Raw genomic sequence first — 12,565 nt, 5'->3', positions numbered from 1 at the left:
CCCTCGCCCCACTTTCTCTTTCTTCTTTCTTTCTCCTTTCTTCCCCTCCAAAGAGTGCCCTAAACGGTGACAAACTTGCACGTGCTTCCCCTATGACTAAGTCCCTGGGCCTCTCGCCAACCCCCCGCAGATGGCCCCAAACTTCAGGCATCCCTTTAGAAGAGCCCCACGTTTGCAGCCCTGCGAGGAACTGCCAGGGCGGAGATGTGTGGTGGGGAGTGGCGGTGTCTTAGTCCTGGGGGAAGGCAAAGCAGCTTCCAGGAGGAAACAGGCGTTTCCTTCCCACGCGCTCGAGGGAGCCCTGGGTCCTGGCCTGGGAACTCCACCCAGCCCCTCCCGGCGCTCAGGGACCAGCCAGTCGCCACACACAGGCGCTCGCAGGCCCCGGGGCCGCGCCCTAAGGAGAGCAGCACCCAGGGCCAATTGCCATGGCAACTCCGGGGTTCATTCCATTCCCCACCCAGCCGATCCCCCCCTCCTCCCTGCTCTGCAGCCAACCGGCTTGTGCGCGTCCCTGGAGCGCGCTATAAAACCTGAGCCGGTGGCGCTGGGGAAGGGAGGCCACCGCCACCGGACCTGGAGAAAGGCGAACAGAGCCAATTCACAGCGTAGAAAGTCTCGTTTCGTAAAAGCCGGAGGAAAAAGCCTAAGCATGCAAAGTGTGCAAAGCATGAGTCTCGTTTTGCCTAAGCAGTGCCTTTGCCTGGCTGTCCTGCTCCTCCACCTCCTGGGACAGGTAAGTGCTGCGGACCCCTAAGGTGCCCCTGGTTGTTTTGCCTTCCTAGCGGCCCCTGCTGGGTCGCCGGGTCGTTCCGCCTTCGATTGTCCCTACTGAGAAGTCTCTCCATGTCTCGCCTGTCCCCAGGTCGCTGCGACTCCCCGCTGCCCCTCCGCGTGCCCAGCCCAGTGCCCGGAGACGCCTCCGACTTGCGCCCCCGGGGTAAGAGCAGTGCTGGACGACTGCTCGTGCTGTGTGGTGTGCGCCCGCCAGCGCGGCGACAGCTGCTCGGAGATGGAGCCGTGCGAAGAGAGCCGCGGCCTCTTCTGCGACCGCAGAGCAGACCCCAGTGCTCAAAGTGGCATCTGCATGGGTAATCCTTCCCCTTCCACCGCTGGGTCTCTTCTCCCGCCCTAGCTGGAGCTGCCCACTCTTTCTTCTTCCTCCCCCTTCCCAGAAGGTGATACGCAAATAATAATAATGAAGATGCAGTAGGTGGTGTTTACGGAGCACGTTACTGTGTGCAGGGCATGGTCTGTGGGGCGCTTGGGGTTTTGGGGTGCGCTCGAAGCCAGAGAGGAAACCTGTCCTGCCCCCGGAGGTGAGAAGCATTCATCACTTGCCTCCCTAGAATAGATAGATGGGGAGCAGAGCAGGGCCAGTGAAGTCATTTCCTTTGGACACTTCCAGGGGGACTTTTGGGGGTGATGGAAGCTTGGGCTTACTCACTAGCTCACAGTTCTCCCCACTGCAACCCAGCAGGTTTGTTTTTACACCTGTAATTGTCCTATTTGAGCCAATGCCGCCCCTAATCTCCTGGGACGACTATGTAACCCTGTCTGGACTGTGAATAAAATAAAATGCAGGCAACCAGCCAGTCCAAGCTGGTGAGACTTAATTAATTGGGCATCACTTTTCCACGTGGTGCACCATTTAGTTGGAGGCTGTCCCTGCCTCCCTGGATCAGAGGCTTGGAAAAGCCTTTTACGTTCTTCTCTAAACTAGTGATGATTTTTGTGCTGGCATGCCAAGGAATCCGAACTCTTTTCCCAATTTGACCAGTTAACCTATTTGGAGAACATGAAGTGCTCCTCTCTCTCTCTCTCTCTCTCTCTCTCTCTCTCTCTCTCTCTCTCTCTCTCTCTCTCTCTCTCTCTCGGCTGCTGGAGTAGAAGAGTCTAGGGAAGTTCTTGCAAAATTGACTTTATCATTGGGAACAATGGCTATGTGGCTTTGAGAGAGAGGGTCACTTCTCATGCTGGTCTTTCTTCATCCATAAAATGAGGAGCAGGTTTGAAGGTTTCTTCTTGCTCTGGGAGGCCTCCCTGAGGACATCTTTCTACTGGAGATGGATAAGAAACCAGATTGTCTCAACTGAAAAAAGAACAACCTGGAGTTTGGAACGTGAGTTGCAAATCTTATTCAGCTTTTCGGAGGCATTATGTTCTTGTTTTTCTCTCTCCCCTTCCCTCTCTGTGCCCTGCTCCCCCAATATTCTAGCAATAGAAGGAGATAACTGTGTGTTCGATGGGGTCATTTACCAAAGTGGCGAGACCTTCCAGCCAAGCTGTAAATACCAGTGCACCTGCCAAGATGGGCAGATTGGCTGTGTGCCCCGCTGTGACGAAGACCTGCTACTACCCCAACCTGACTGCCCGGCTCCAAGAAAAGTTGAAGTGCCCGGGGAGTGCTGTGAAAAGTGGATCTGTGACTCAAATGAGACAGAAGCATTAGGGGACCTAATGCATGCCCTTCCAGGTGAGAAATTCAGGGTACCTGAAAGTGATCAGCGCACAGGATGCATGCAGGCAGGAAGCATGTGTGCTCTTTTGGAATTGCAATGAGAAACTGGCCTCAGTTTCTGGTCATTCAACCACGGAGTCCAGATTGCCCACTGAGATCAAACGCATCAAGGGTTTGAATCCCACCCAAGTGATTCAAGTACATACACAGTTTCTGCTAAAGAGAACCTGCTGAGTTCAGTGGTTCTTTTCAGCAATGGGGCTGATTTTGTCTTATTTGCATGACTACTATTTACATTTTAGTGCCTCCCACTTGACGCTTATTAACATTACAAAGATAAAAGTTTAAAAACAAATCACAGTTTCTTTTGTGGATTCTGTATTCTATGTGTGTGCTCTCAAGACCAGCCTCCCTAAAGAATGCTACCCATCACTGGACAGGTGTCACAGAAAAATGTCACCTTTCCAGATGCCATAGGAAGGGTCAAGTGACACTTCAGGATCTTTGTTTTGCTTTGTTTTTGTTTCATCTTATAAAGGAAATAGCTTTGGGGGGAAAAAAATTCAAGAGCCAGTAGAGAATATTTTAGAAGCCATTAATCAGCCAGATTATATATATACTGGCACCATGCAGAGTTTTACAGATGTTCTGAGGTCAGAAATTATTAGCCATGCCTTACAGATAGGAAAACTTCCGTGCAGGAGAGATGTGCCCCAAGCCATGACACTAAATGTTGAGACAGGACTTTTCGTGATCAAATTCCAAGTGTCTGTATCCCATAACCTAGACAACCAGCTCCACCTCTCTAAAGCAAAGTATGGCTTTCATCACTATTTCGAGTTGGTTGGTTCTACGTACTCATCCAATGGAAATTTTATCATGATCCTTTTTCTGTACGAACTCACATACTGAAAACATGATAGTTTATGGAATGGTGGTCGATGTTATGCTGTTCTATATTCTTAAAACTACTAAGTTTCGTAAAGACAGGTCAGACAGTCATTCCACAAAGATTTCTTGAAGGCCTACAATGTGCCGGGCATTGTGTGACCTTTCAGGATTCATAAATACAGAGATCCAGTTCTGTCGCTCAGAACACCTGAGTTTAGGAGGTACAGAATTGGCTGAGACATTGTTTCTACTGATGATGGAAAGGACTCATTGGTGAGCCTCGTGTTTTTTTCAACATAGCTGTCTGTCTTTATTTCTACATCCTATAGCCTACAGGACAGAAGCTACTCTGGGAGTTTCTGTCTCTGATTCAAGTATCAACTGCATTGAACAGACCACAGAGTGGAGTGCATGTTCCAAGAGCTGTGGCATGGGTTTTTCCACCCGAGTCACCAACAGGAATCCACAGTGTGAGATGGTAAAGCAGACTCGGCTCTGCATGGTGCGGCCCTGTGAACAAGAGCAGAAGCAACCAGCAGAAAAGGTAGGAGCCTGGAAAAAACCACCCACCACAGAAGAGGAGGCCTGGTCTGGATGGGGCCTGAGCTTTAGGAAGTCACTGTGACACTAATGGATGCGACATCAGTTCTAGCTGGCAGTTAACCCTAAAGGAAAGACAGAGAGGTTCCTGAAGTGAGTGAGTTTACCTTCTTTTTACAGTATTGAAATATCCCAAGCAACTCACAGCAGACCCACAGGTAGAGGGGCCAGACAATTATCACCATGTCCCCAATTGAGAAGTGTGTGGCAAATCTCATTCCATTCCTGGAGAAAACTGCCTACTCAATTGTCAAGCGTAGTTGATTTTAGAGAGAGCATGTCTGACCTCAATCTACTTCACCCCTTAGGTTCAATCTGTAGCAAGCAACAGAATAGGAATTATATCTGCCTTGGTCACCCCGCTGTCCTCAACATCCTGGCTGGTACAAAGTGTGTGCTTGATAAAAAATTGTTGATGAAGAAATGAATGGGTGTCTGGGAATTATTTTCAGTATTTTAAGAAGCCTAGTGAGACGAGCACATTTGCCAGCATAAGGCGATATATGCCAAATAAAATAGCACATTTCTTTCCTTTTTTGCTGGTATTCTATCAACTCAGTATGTTAACGCTGAGTATAAAGCATGCAGATCAGAAGCTTGGATTGGTTCCTGATGACGTCACAGGCTTTGTTACCAGAACCCTAGATAAATGCGATGCCCAAATTGAACTATTATGGCTCCTTCTACAAACTAAGGCCAAAATAAAACAGTCCCTAGCAATGAAAGATTTACATATCTCTACACTGAGGAAATATCATCCAATGCTTAAGGGTGCAGCTCTGGAGGCAGCCAGCCTGGCTTTAAATCCTGGCTTCCCACATGAACTAGCTGTGGGATCTTGGGCAATTTTCTTAACCTCTGAGCCTCAATTCCTTCCTCGGTATAATGGAATTGTTGACAGATAGTGTATCTCAAAGGTGTCATGAGGTTAATACAATGAACTGGCAAAGCACTGGCCATAGATCACTCTATTAATATTAGGCATCATTACTTAAAATTTCTAGTTGATGCTAAAATTAAAGTCCCTAGTGGTTGCATTTGTTATATGACTGCCGAGCTATATGACTTTTTCAGGTCCATTCTAACTTTATGTTTCTTCCACCAATTTAGAAAGAACCACTAGAAACACCTTCTCCCTAAAATTATATGCGTCTCCCTACACTTAGGGGAATTCTAACATACATGGAACATAGTCACGCAGGTCTACCCAAAAAACAGTCTCTCCCTTCCTCTCTGTCTCCCTTTCTGTCTCTGTCTCACTCGCTTACACACATCCATCCATCCATACACATGCATACACACCCACCCACCCACACACACACACACACACACACACACACACATATACCCACACAGACAGATATTGCTAACCTTGTACTTCTTTGTGAGTGTTGGCAAGAATATACGCTAAACATTAAATATGAAAAAGGAAGAAACAAGAAGCCCTTAAATATTATCAAGGACACAGTAACTTCTTTATTAAATAAAGAAGTTTCTATGTCATGCCTCTAAAATTTTGCTTTTTATATTCTTTCTTTAACCAAAATTTATATTTTTTCTTGTAACTTACACTTAGTTTAATACTGGGAGATACTATATTCAAAATTACATATATATATATATATATATATATATATATATATATATATATATATATATATATATATATTTCATAAAGATTCTAGAAATTCACTTGGAATCTAGGAAAATACTAACATAATAATCGTTACTTCCTTATCAAGAGATTCTTAAATGTTGAGACAGTGCTTCTCAAAGTGTGGTCCCCAGACCAGCAGCATGATCTAAGAACGTGTTAGAATGAAAATTATTGGGGCCCACATCAGACCTACTGAATCAGAAACTCTGGGTGTAAGGCCCAGCATTCTGTGTTTTAGCAAAACTTCTAGAGGACTTTGACGCACACAAAGTTTGAGAGCCACTGATTTCAGAGAATTTCACGTCTCATCACCCCGCAAGCTGTGGGCTGTGCCTGGGAAAGTTGAGAGCAGTGGAGAATTGTGGCAAATTAGTAGGGGAGAAATCTAAGTGGGAAACAAACATGTTGTCAATTCCCTGCTGAATTACCAATATGGGGGTTCCCCACCAACCATTACAAATGGAATATTGAATAAATTCTCCACTTGCTTCACTTTCATGGAAAATAACCTTAAATCATATTGTCTTGGACTTTCCTGAGAGTATAATAGAAGGAATGGGCATTGTATCAGCCAAGTTCAATTAATAGATGTTTTCTGATCACTTTATCCCTTTGAGACTCCATTTTTTTATATATATAAAACTTCGGCAATGGTTCTTTATGTTAATAATTGTTCCTTGTATGAGTGAATGTTGTTTATAAGGTTAAGTGAGTTCATGTTTGAAAAATATTTGAAACATTAGTAGGCTTGCAATGATGCCAGATTTATTCCCTTTCTCTGTATAACACCTAAGAGTGCATTTGGCTAACACCACCAAACCCTGTTATAGTGGCTTGAAAATATAGGTTTCTTTGTCACACATATGTTTTCACCCTCATGTTTATCTCAGCAAGATCAAAAGATGGTTATGCCCAATTAGGCATGGTTTCCACATTCTAGGCAAGAAGAAAAATGAACGCCAGAAGTAATAAAGAACTGTACCTCTCTTAATGGCAAAGGATTTCCCAGAATCCTTTGGTTTATGTATCATTGGCCCAAAAGTTTGTCACAAGGCTGTCCCAAGCTGCCAGACATTCCGGGGAAGTGAATACTTTGAGCTGACCACGTTGCCCAAACAAAATTAATGTTCTGTTAGCAAAGAAGAAAGAGCAATGGATATTGGGTAGGCAAGCAGCAGGTTAAGTCCAGACCCCAAAAATGGTCCCCTGGAGGAACGGTAGCCATCCCATGCATCACTCCCTTTCTTCTTTCTTAGAAAGGAAAAAAGTGTCTCCGCACCACGAAGTCACTCAGAGCCATCCACCTGCAGTTTAAGAACTGCACAAGCCTGCAGACCTACAAGCCCAGGTACTGTGGAGTCTGCAGCGATGGCCGGTGCTGCACCCCTCACAACACCAAAACCATCCAGGTGGAGTTCCAGTGCTCCCCAGGGCAGATCATAAAGAAGCCAGTGATGGTCATTGGCACCTGTACCTGTCACAACAACTGTCCTCATAACAACGAGGCCTTCCTCCAAGAGTTAAAGCCGAACACCAGCAGAGGGAAAATGTAACGTGGGTCCCTGGAGAAACACACCTACAGAGGCCAACTGTAGCCACTGCATGACCCACCATCAAAAGCATCGAAGAAAAACTACAAGAATTATTATTTCATCCCCTGAGTCCTATGTATTTTCTGTGGTCATATGAGGTCAGTTCTATCTGTCTTTTTTTTTTTAATGAAAGACATGATTAACTGTAAACTTGGAATCAAAGTAAGCTCAGGAGAGTGCTTAGGGATGATTTACTATTCTATCGTGTTTACTGCAAATGAAAATTTCTATAAATTTAGGAAATCAGATCGAGGTTTCACTGTGTAGACTGTATCACGTTACACTCATCTTCTTTTGGTATACACTAATGCAATGTCAAGAAAATGTCACTGTGATGAATGACAGGGTCCAGGATCATACTGACCATGTCATCCTACAAATATCTTACCATCTATTGTGCTTTGACTTGAGGGGTCTCTGTTGAACTCTTTTTGAGTAGCTCAACTCTGAACTTCCAAGTCCGAGCTCCAAGGAAACATAGCTCTTCAACTTGAAATTCAGAGACTATTATTTTGGTTGTTTGTTTAGTTGTACGCTAGGAAACGAGCTGTATCTACAGTAATGGAATGTTTGTTAATTAAGTGGACTGGTGTCATAAACTTGCTCCATTTCAAATAAATTGACTCCTTTCCAATAGAAAGAAGCTGAACAGAAAACACCCTCCAGTACACAGATGACGATGACCAAGCCCTACCAGCCCTCATACGTTTGTATATACTGTAGTCTGCTGGGGCTTACTAGTTTTTTGGTTTTTTAATGCAGAAGTAGAGTGTGTCAGCAGAGATCCGCTCATCTCACTGATAAGTAAACTGAGGCCCAAAGCACCTGATTACAACTCTTGATGACCTTCAAATGTGCCTGTAGTAAAATTTTGATAAAGAAGGACAAACCAACATAGTGTGATGGCATCATAACATAAATTTTATGGGAGTTTAGCATTTATTGTAGACCTACTCATAAGTTTTCCTTGGGTCCTAATTATGCACACTCACAAACAGGACGTGTGTATACATATGTGTAACTAACTTGTCAGGTTATAAGGTAGACTGCAAACTGAAATGTATGCATTCTTCTAATGTCACCATACGTGTTCAACTTTTCTCCTTTAAAGTATTTATATAAATATAAATTATACATTTTTTTAAATATTCTTTTTACTTTCTCTACTTGTCAGACATCACTAAATAAACACGATCTTATCAATATGTGACTCTGCCACTACTTTGTACTTACAAGTTGTTTACTGAAAATATAAAAATTACAATTTACAAATTAAATCAGACACCAAGCAATAGCACCCATTGAAAGCAAAGTGGGTAATTTTAGATGAGCTTACAACTTATCAAATGAGAAACAAAATATAGCTCTTCCTGAGTGAGGTGATCTCTACTGCCAAGGCCTCGAATATTCTCCACGCTGTGTACTCAAACCAAAGTCTTGAGCCCTCACATGTTTTCTGAACAATCTGCCAGACACTTCTATAGAGTAAAAATTGAACTTCTTGTTGGACCGAGCAAAACTTACTTCTCTGGCCTCCTTATCCAGTTAAGGGGCTCTCCATCTTCCCAACGAACCAGCTTAAACCACCAGCATTATTTCATCATAAACTTGCTCTTGCCAGATGTCCAGAAAAGCCTGTTTCCAGTGGTGCTGCAGAGCAGAGCAGTGAGCAAGGCTACTCTTTGGGCAGTGTGAGAGTCATTCAACATAAGTTTTGTGACTTGTAGTTTCTGGCTGATGCAGTTGGTCTATACCAGTCCTTCCATAATTAAAAAAAAAGGAAAAAAATGTTTCCCTATTCCCAATTTTACTTCCCCTATCTCAGCCTCCTTCCCACTCATTTCTTTAGCTAGCTTCTATTTGTCCTTTAAGATAGATTGGAAAGCTAATTTGACTTCTAGGGATTTATTCAAAGGAAGTTATCAAGGGCAGTGAACATGCATACTTTGTGCTGAATACTTTGCCTTCATTATGTTGTTTAATTTGTACAATAGCCTTACGAAGTAAGCTCTCCTCCCCATATTACAGCTGAGAAAACTTTTAAGAATTTAAAAATAAATGGTTAAGAGAAACAGGTGGATCTAGTACTCAAATCAAAGTCCTTTTGCTTCTACTTTAAAGCTACCACGTAGATCCATGCAAAGATTATGAATCTGCAAGGTTGTTTAATCCAATATTGTCTGGATGGCAAAATGGGAACATTCAAAAGTTCAACAATATAGATGGCTAGATCAATCCTAGGACATCTATTATGATGAAGAACAAAGGAATCTTTAAAATGAAATGGTAAGAACATATTTACCTTCAGAAAAGTATAGAACTATGAAAAGAGGGACTTGGTTTTGTTCAAAAGTATCTATAAACAGGAATGAAAAGAGAACTAGCAGAGAACTTGCAACAAAATATTATTAGTGATCATGTCAAGTTGGTCTTACTTTTTTGTGATTTCATTAACTTTTTTTTTTTTTAACTGAGAATATATTACCTTTATAACCAGATTGAAAAAAAAAAAAAGAAAAAGCAAGGCGGAATTTGGACACTCCTTCAGGCACAGTTCCTGTCAAACATCTACTCATTCATGCTGAGCTAACTGCTCAGCATCCAAAACATTTATTAATTCACTCATTCCGCTCATTCCAAAAAATGCTTACTGACTGTTCCTTTGTGCCTAGCCTTGTATTAGGTCCTGGGAATACAGCCATGAAAAACAACAAGTGATAATCCATAAAGTAAACAAGTTACCTCTTCTCCCTGGAATTTACACTCTGTTGGCAAAGACAGGCAAAAAAGCAATAAACAAACAATCAAAGAGGATAAATATCAAAGAATGATAAACCCTAGGAATATCACTAAAACAGGGCAACCTAATAGAGAATTTCTGGGTGGCTCATTTAGCTGGAGATGGTCAAGGAAGTTCGTTTCTGAAGAGGCAACGTTTCATCTTGGAGCTGAAGGACCTAGATTGGAAGAAAGAATCTTCCAAGCAAAGGTAACATCAGGTGCAAAAAACCCAGTGTCAAGAATAAGCTTGGAGCCTTATTAAAAAGGATCTGTGTGGCTGGAAGCTTACATGAAGGGAGGTGGAAAATCATGCAATTGCACGGGCTCAGACATGTAGGGCTTGCCTCTATTTCATAATTCTCACACTATTTTGCAATGGATTCTTAAAATCTCATTATATTAAGCATCTTGAAACCAGCATCTAGTCTTCCCTGTATCTGCCCCAGTACTAAGGACACAGTACAACCTCCCTGTATACCTGTTGAATGAATGGATAGATGAATAAGTGAATAAGTGAGTGGACTGTGCATTGATAAAAGATAGAATGTTCTTTGAAATAAATGTTAGGTCTTTATCATTTTCACTATCACTACGATTTGCACTATTGCTATCACTTGCCGAGCAACACCCACTCTTCAACATACACACACATGCTTGCATTCCTGAAACTATATTGAAAGACAGCTGAAAAATATTTGCTAGGTCCAGAACTTTCTAGTAATACAGGCAAGGAAAGCAACATTTACTGAGTAAAGTTTAGGGCTGCAGAAAGAGTGCAGGCCTGGGAGTTATTCAAGGTTGTGTTTGAATATTGGGCCTATTCTTTCCCAGCTTTGGGATACCGGGTAATTCGCACACACCCTTTGAGCCTCAGTTTCCACATCTGTAAGACCATAATATTGATAAGAGTGACCAATTGCCCTAGTTTGTCCTGGGCTGAATGGGCTCCTGGGCTGAATGGGCCCCTGGGCCTCAGGAATTTCAGTTGTAACATAAGGACATTTCCTGGCAAACCAAGACGAGTTGATCACCCCAAGTATCAACCACATACAGTTGTAAGATAAAATGCATCATAAGGCCTTGACTATGCCAAGCACGTATTAAGCCTGCAAATGACAGTTGTTCATATAAGAATCCAGTAGAGCCAAGCACTGCCCCTTTTTCTATACATGTCGTGGTCAGAGATGGACATTAGTGACCTCATTTTTACAGGAAAAAGTGAAGAGACTCAAAGACTCTAATGACCTATTAAGGACACAGTAAAAGAAAGAGCTGGGATTCAAACTCAGGGTCTGCCTGAGCTCAGAGCCAAAGCTTTTTCTTTTTACAGTGTCGCAGCCACTGAGGCCAAGTATATTTTCAGCAACCAAAACAATTCCAACAGCTTTCATTTTTGTGCTATTTTCCCAAACTATAAATGTTCTCTTTTAGAAACAGCATTGCAAAGTCGTGAGATTGTTGAGATCATTCTATGAATGTGAAATTTTGAAAGCACTTAATTGCAGTTTAGTGATAAGGCATACCTCATTGAAAATTATTTGGGGAAGTTTCTTTTCTTTCACCAGACAAGGATTCAATTAAACAATGTGGCAAGGACATTTTTAACTAGGCAAGGAAATAGTTTGTCACATACTTATCTGTGCTTGATGAGATTATCAATAAAGCTTTTGATGGAGATTTCTAGACAGTATTAGATTTCTCTCCCAGTGTTTCTTTGTAGGTACACATTGTCATGCTTCCAAATGGGTTTCACTCCAAAAGCCTCAATATCATAAGTCAAATCATCAAAACACCATATCCATTTGGCTGTGTGCTATTAAGCTTAGTTCGAAGATTCATTATTGTTGGAAATGTATTCATCTTAACCACACCACATGGTCCTTACAGGCAGTGAGTGCTATGCTGTCTGGACCACGGAGGGATCACAAATTCAATTACCAGTTCAGTAACACTGCCGGCACTTACTGAATTCTGAATAATGAAGAATTCTCTACAGCCATCCAACAGAAGACTGTGAATTACTGTTACATTAAGCCAGCTGTTTATGGAGATAATCTGGAATTGCAAAGGGTCAGGATGGCAGTGTTGTATCATCCTTCCTAAAGGATGTGTATCTTTCTCCTTAGGACAAAAAAAATGAAGGTCTGAATTTTAGCCCAGGGAGCTCTGCAAAAGAATATACAGTTCCATTCAAATGGCAGAGTTTCATTCAAGTGGCAGAATTTCCCAGAATGAACGGCTCACCGGTTCTCCTGGAAGGAGCCTGGAAATAAACGTTTTATAATCCAAGAAGAGGATGTCTCTTGGATTTATATTTTATTAGCAAAATCTGAGAAGCAGGCTCTGCTTGTAGCATAGATTCTGAAGTTTGGAAGAGGTTACAAAGTTCTTAGTGTGGGTTCAATAAGGGTCAAATGTTCCTAACTGACATAGATTTGTCCTGCTGAAGCAAGACCACCCACAAGATCCCTGGAGGACCTTGGCAGAGGAGACCCCCGTAAGTCCGAGTTCTAGTTCCTCTGAAAGTTCAGCCTTAAGAAACTTCCCTGATATTTTGCAGAGCGTCTCAACCCCCCGAAGAAA

At 42.6% G+C, this 12,565-nt stretch overlaps 1 protein-coding gene across 1 annotated transcript; it reads left to right on the top strand.

Moving 5' to 3' along the window:
- Positions 1-334: 334 nt before the first annotated feature.
- On the top strand, positions 335-8,406 carry CCN3 (cellular communication network factor 3). Its single transcript, XM_019715157.3, has 5 exons — positions 335-736; positions 866-1,091; positions 2,219-2,476; positions 3,682-3,896; positions 6,866-8,406. The coding sequence occupies exons 1-5, from the start codon at positions 653-655 to the stop codon at positions 7,160-7,162; spliced, it is 1,080 nt and encodes a 359-aa protein (XP_019570716.3). The 5' UTR covers positions 335-652; the 3' UTR covers positions 7,163-8,406.
- Positions 8,407-12,565: the final 4,159 nt, after the last annotated feature.

This window comes from Rhinolophus sinicus, chromosome 6, assembly GCF_057876585.1.
Source record: "Rhinolophus sinicus isolate RSI-liver-muscle chromosome 6, RSI-T2T, whole genome shotgun sequence".
NCBI lineage: Eukaryota > Metazoa > Chordata > Mammalia > Chiroptera > Rhinolophidae > Rhinolophus > Rhinolophus sinicus.
Note: the sequence above shows the minus strand (reverse complement) of the source record. Positions and strands in the feature narration are given on the sequence as shown.

What these genes read in the sequence shown, in the direction of transcription:
- CCN3 (XM_019715157.3), top strand. Translation starts at nt 653, where the DNA reads ATGCAAAGTGTGCAAAGCATGAGTCTCGTTTTGCCTAAGCAGTGCCTT. An exon ending in TCCTCCACCTCCTGGGACAG is followed by an intron (nt 737 to 865) that starts GTAAGTGCTGCG and finishes GCCTGTCCCCAG; the next exon opens with GTCGCTGCGACTCCCCGCTG. An exon ending in CCTAATGCATGCCCTTCCAG is followed by an intron (nt 2,477 to 3,681) that starts GTGAGAAATTCA and finishes TACATCCTATAG; the next exon opens with CCTACAGGACAGAAGCTACT.